Below are 6,118 nucleotides of genomic sequence, written 5' to 3' on the forward strand. Positions count from 1 at the left end.
TGAGATGGAGTTTCTCTCTTGTTGCCCAGGCTGGAGTACAATGGTGCAATCTTGGCTCACCACAAACTCTGCCTCCCGGGTTCAAGTCATTCTCCTGCCTCAGCCTCCTGAGCAGCTGGGATTACAGGCATGCACCAGTACGCCCGGCTAATTTTGTATTTTTAGTAGAGACGGGGTTTCTCCATGTTGTTCAGGCTGGTCTCGAAGTCTCAACCTCAGGTGATCCACCTGCCTCGGCCTCCCAAAGTGCTAGGATTACAGGCATCAGCCACCGTGCCTGGCAACAACATTTCTTAAAGTTTAGGGATAAAGATGGTGTGTTATTGGTGGGAGATATGAGAGTTTGTTTTTGTTTTTTGTTTTTAAGGGAAAGCTTGATGTTTCTCTTCTTTTTCCCATTCCCCAGCAGACTAACACCAACCAGGCTCCTGCTGCCGGGCCAAGCGCTGTACTGGGCCACATACTAAGGAACGGGAATTCAGGACATTTGGAAACCAACTTCCAAAGGGTCCAGGTTAAGGAGAGAGAGATGACGTCCTGGAACGCCACCCTCCTGCCTGAGCCTGGAACCCTAGAAGCCAGACCCAGCTGCGGACACGTGCCCACGACAGCCCCCCATACACAGTGCTCTCTGAATCCAGGCATGCTCACGGTCTTTTGAGGAGAGAGATTGATTGTGTTAGGGTCGTTGCACCTACAAAATCCATCAGCCTGTACATGGTCGGACACGCGCCTAGGATAAACAAAACCCAGCAAACTCTAAAATCTACGTGCAGGGCCTCTCTGGCAGCGAGTGACGGCAGTATTGGTCTTTTGGCCAGACATCAAGCAAGACACTTGCCATGCAGGAGGTCAACATGTCCCCATTTCTTTTTTTTTTTTTTTGAGACGGAGTCTCGCTCTGTCGCCCAGGCTGGAGTGCAGTGGCCGGATCTCAGCTCACTGCAAGCTCTGCCTCCCAGGTTCACGCCATTCTCCTGCCTCAGCCTCCCGAGTAGCTGGGACTACAGGAGCCCGCCACGTCGCCTGGCTAGTTTTTTGTATTTTTTAGTAGAGACGGGGTTTCACCGTATTAGCCAGGATGGTCTGGATCTCCTGACCTCGTGATCCGCCCGTCTTGGCCTCCCAAAGTGCTGGGATTACAGGCTTGAGCCACCGCGCCCGGCCACGTGTCCCCATTTCACAAGTGAGGAGTTCAAGGTTCAGAGAGGTCAAATGTGACTCCCAAGGCCACTCAGTGGCAGCGCCAAGCTCCAACCCTGAGAGTCTCTGATTATAACCCCAGTCTCACCAGGACACCTGCTTAAACCCCCCTGGTTCAGGGGTCCCCCAGGAGATAAGCAACAGGTATCAAATGCACATATGAATACCCAGGCCAGTCATCACATGGTAAGGTTATATGTACTGAGAAAGCTTCTCAGAGTGGGAATCAAAGTGACAAACATGGAAAATTTAAATCAGGTCACGCAAAACCGAGTGACTCTAGAAGAATGCAACTTCCCTGAGACTGAGCGAACTCTGGCCAACTTCTGCCTGATTCCTAGATAAGGGAGGAAAAGGTTGAGGGGCAGACAGCAGTTTAGAGGCCTCACTGGTTTTAGTATAAGGCCTGAGAATGGGCAGAACGGGGAAAGACTCAGGCTCTGAAGCTCTTGGGCTGAGGGGTCTCTTAAGCAGCTGTGTGAGGTGGGAGCCAGAAGCGGACTCTTAAGACAGACAAATCTGGTGTTTCTTCCAAGCAAGCCATGTGACCTCTCTGACCCTCAGGCTCTTCATCTGCAATGTGTCCAGCAAAGCTTTATTGACTAGCTGCTCCATGCGGGGCTGATGCTGGGTGCCAGGGACTCAGCCATGAATGGGAGAGACCAGATTGGAGCCCTCACCAAGCTCACTCCTAACAGGGGGAGACAGCGCATTTGGAGATGAGCAGATTCTGACATCAGTTGTAAGGAAATAACACAGGGATTAAATAATCCCTTTCTCGGGTGGGGTTCAGGGTGGGCATCCGAGTCAAGGCTGAGTCTAGCATGGACCCCGGGGTGAGCACTCAGTCGGCGGAAGCTGCTTTTGCAGCTGCAGAAGTTCTATTAACATAACCTGTGTAAAACGGGGCTGCCTTGGGGGCCAGTCTCATCACAGTGTCACGCTCAGAAAAACACCAGTCTGACATCCCCAAATCACTGAAAAGCAGTTTAAATCTTCCCGAAATCTTTCAAAGAGACACCAAAGGGGAATTCCTTTGCGTACCACACACAAAAGACAGTTTCCAGCCTCTCTGCCGGGAGGTCTCATGGTAGCTGCCTCTGGAATATCTCCCTTCCCACTCCCTCCTTTTTATCCTTATCAGAGAGGTGGGAGCGCTGGGCCTGGTCCCAGGAGACAGGGGACTTGGCTGGATCCAACCTCTGTCCTCCCTAGCTGTGGGCTCCTGGGTGCATTGCGAAACTACTCTGTGCCTCAGTTTCCTCATCTGCAAATCATAGATAACAATCGCACCACCTGCAGGGGGCTCTTGTGGGAATTCTAGGAAATAATCCCCATGAAATACATGAGAGAGGCAGGCACACAGCTAGATGATTGACGTGTGAGCTACTAACACGATTTCTCTCTGCCCCCCTCACCCACCTCTCCTTTGCCTCCACCCCAGTCAGAAGCTCTGGGCAGCACCTCCTATAGGTCAGTGTGGGTTTTCTAGGTCGCACCACAGCTCTGCCCACTGTCCCAGACAGCACAGGCAAAAGGCCAGGGCTGGACAGGCAGAACTGGGAACTTTCCTTTTTTTTTTTTTTTTGAGACGGAGTCTCGCTCTGTCGCCCAGGCTGGAGTGCAGTGGCTGGATCTCAGCTCACTGCAAGCTCCACCTCCCGGGTTTACGCCATTCTCCTGCCTCAGCCTCCCGAGTAACTGGGACTACAGGCGCCCGCCACATCGCCCAGCTAGTTTTTTGCTTTTTTTTTTTTTAGTAGAGACGGGGTTTCACCGTGTTAGCCAGGATGGTCTCGATCTCCTGACCTTGTGATCCACCTGTCTCGGCCTCCCAAAGTGCTGGGATTACAGGCTTGAGCCACCGCGCCCGGCCAGAACTGGGAACTTTCTTAGGAGGGGACAACAGGGCCTGGGACCATGCTTATCCCTGCCCCCTCTAAGGGTGCATCCTCTCTTAGGTGGCACACACAAAGGGCAGTGTCCCTGGGCATCAGTGCTCTGAGGGCAGAACCAAGCGAATGCCCTCTTAGGGCCTGCCGATGTGCTGGGGAAATGTGGCTCCCCACCCATGAAGCTGCTGCTTGCTCCAAGCCTAGGTGCCCTGGCCAAGGTGGCTCTACCTGGCTGCCAGGGTCACAGAGCAGAGGATTCAGATGTCTCACTTCCTGAGGGGCTCCAGGCCAGGCCCTGGCAACACAGCTGTGAACAGCCGTGTGGTTCCTGCCCTCATGGAGCTCACAGCCCTGTGTGCAAAGCAGGCAATCAGGGCCTGAGCATGGGGTGCGAAACCCAGAGTGAGCAGAAGAGGATGGGGTGGGCAACAGAGAGGGCTTCCCAGAGAAACAGGCACTGAAGGGAAGGGTTTGCGTGGGAAGAAAAGGGGTTCCAGGCAGAGGCCACAGCCTGGGCAAGGGCCTGGAAGAGAAAAGTGGTGGGTTCGAGGGGCTGCAGGTGTCCTCGCCCCCCTCCCCCAACAGGTGCGGTTTATTGCTCAAGGCCACATACACCATCTCACGTGGTCCCCACTGCCACCTGGAGAGGTCAGAGGGCAGGAACTCTTATTCCCAGTTCACACTGGGACAATTCCCAACTGGACTAGAACCCTGATTTCCTGACTCCTGGCTCAGGTGAAAGAGCCAACATAAGGCTGGGCCCACAGCAGCCCTGGCATTTGACCAGCAGTCAGGTGGACCCAATTTTCATCACTTCCCTTTAACAGATGAAGAAATTGAGGCTTAGGGAGAGCACAACACCCCTCAATTGTCACAGTTTTTGTCTCTCTCGGGGCCCTACGACAAGCCTGAGGTAAAGAATAGCCCTCCCTGGGTGGGGCAAGAAACAGAGCTGGGAACAGGGGTGACTTGGGGTGAAGGAAGGAAGGGAACGGGGATGGGTTTTGGAAATCCACACCGGGCGGGGAAAGGCAAAGGAATGTGGGTGAGACGGGGTGCGCCGGTCCCGGAGGGGCCCAGGGCCTCAGGCAGCCCCCTCCCTCCCTGCCTCCCAGGTAAGACCCTAACTTCGCGGAAGACGACACCCCTCAGGTGGGCGGGGAGGAGGGCCACCGCCTCCTGGCCACCCAATCAGAGACATTCCCAGTCTGATGGCGGAGGCCGCCAGGGCCAAGGGCTCGCAGGGCCTTCCCCGGGGAGCCTCCGAGACCTGCCCCGGACTCGGAGGCCCACCGCCCACCGCCCGCCCCCAGCCTCATTAGCACCGACACCCGTCGTCCTCCCCTCGGTTTCCGATGGCTCCAGAATTTAAAGGTTAAATCCTAACCTCGTCTCAGCAGTTTCTCCCGGCTTTGCCTACCCAGCGCCAGTTGCTGGTAATTATATGCATCTCCGAGCAGCCAATCAGCTGTCAGACTGACAGATACTGATCTTTTCGTTTTATTTTTAGCTCTGTGCTTCCCCCTCTAGTTGCAAAAAAAAATTCTGTTTGTTCTGTGTGCTGCTGCCTCGCTTCCAGCCCTGCAGCCGGCTCTCATCTCCGCCAGCCAGGCGGGAGCAGGCAGCCGCCGGGGCTGGAGCCTGCGGTCCCCGCCCGAAAGCAGGGAACAGAACGTGCCCGCCGCCCCCGCCGCGGACCGCCCTGCCCAGAGCAGCCCCCAGGGAAGGGAGGAGGCCGGGGCGCTGCGGGCACCTTGGATGCTGTGCTCGGTCTTGGGGGCCCCGCATGGGAGGAAGCAAGCTCGTACCTGCGGGCTGGGGGCTTGGAGAAAAAGACACACAGAGACAGCGAGAGACGGAGAGACGTGCACAGGCAGAGACAAGCTAGACTGAGGGCGGAGGAGAAAAAGATAAGCACGTTCCCCACTGGAAGCATTCGTCCCCCATCCCCCGGAACAGAAGAGAGCAGGAGTGGCCTCAGCCCCGCCCTGGAGTGGGGCTCAGCGGGGAGTTTCCAGCCCCGGGTCCCCCAGGGCTCAGGCCAGGAACCTGGGCCGCCCCTCCCAGGCCTGGTGCCTCAACTACCACTGAAGGCCGAGTGAAGTGCTCTTCAGGATCATTTGCGAGTTGTTCTGGAAGGTTCTGTGGGCCTTCCTGGAGGCTGGCAGGTGTAGGGGCCTGGCAGGAGGGAGGCCCCTAATCATACAGCTTCTCTGGAGGGAGAGGCAGCGACTGAGGGCCAGGGAAGAAGCTCTTAGGTCCCAATGAGTCTCGCAGACAGTGGAGGGGTCTGATCCAGCGGGGCCGGCGCTGAAGAGCGATGGGAATGATTGTGAAGTTTCCTTCCATCCTCGCAGCTCTCTAGTTTGCAAAGTGTTCGCTTTGCCCCAGTGGCCTCCGCTTCTGCCCCATAGTTAGCTCCAGAATGGAGTGAAATAGGGGTCTGGGAGGCCTGGTGAGCCTCACCTGTTTTCTGATGGGCCCTGGGACTGGCGTGGGGGGAGTGTCACCTAATGGTTCCGGCTTCGAGGCACAACTCACCTGGTTCAAGCCCCAGAGCTGCTGTTTACCAGATCTGTGACCCTGAGTGAATGGCTTGAGCTCTCTTGGCCCCAGTGTCCCCATTGGGAAGGTGGGTCCCCACCCCACCCTGCACCCCACAGGGTGGCTCGGGGCCAGAAGTCACTCTGTCTGGGTGCTGCTCCTGGCCCCGGAATCCACAGGCCCGGCACACTTGTGAGCAGGTATTATTAGCTTCTCCGTTTTGCGGATGGGGAAACTGAGGTTCATGTGACTTATAATTGGCAGAACTGGGACTAGAAACACCCCCCCCACTTTTGGCTTCCTTTTCTCTGACACCACAGATGGCGCGCTGAGAAAAAAGAGAAGAGCGGGAGAAGGGAATTAGGAGCCCGAGAGAGATGGAGGGAGGCAGAAGCGCCGTGATCAATTACTTGGGCTATAAATTTCTGCTGTTTTGCAAAGTGAGCACACAACCTCCGAGAGGCAGAGCTCCCTGG

General features: G+C 56.1%; 1 protein-coding gene across 1 annotated transcript in view; it reads right to left on the reverse strand.

The window, feature by feature from the left end:
- LOC105504153 (chromosome unknown open reading frame, human C9orf106) overlaps positions 1-4,546 on the reverse strand; it is a 74,801-nt gene extending 70,255 nt beyond the window's left edge. The window contains 4 exon segments of the mRNA XM_011931442.1: positions 2,703-2,769; positions 3,085-3,191; positions 3,194-3,738; positions 4,486-4,546. Coding sequence (XP_011786832.1) covers positions 2,703-2,769; positions 3,085-3,191; positions 3,194-3,716 — 697 coding nt within the window. The 5' untranslated portion in view covers positions 3,717-3,738; positions 4,486-4,546.
- Between the last annotated feature and the right edge of the window lie 1,572 nt (positions 4,547-6,118).

This window comes from Colobus angolensis, unplaced genomic scaffold (assembly GCF_000951035.1).
Source record: "Colobus angolensis palliatus isolate OR3802 unplaced genomic scaffold, Cang.pa_1.0 Scaffold9, whole genome shotgun sequence".
Lineage (NCBI taxonomy): Eukaryota > Metazoa > Chordata > Mammalia > Primates > Cercopithecidae > Colobus > Colobus angolensis.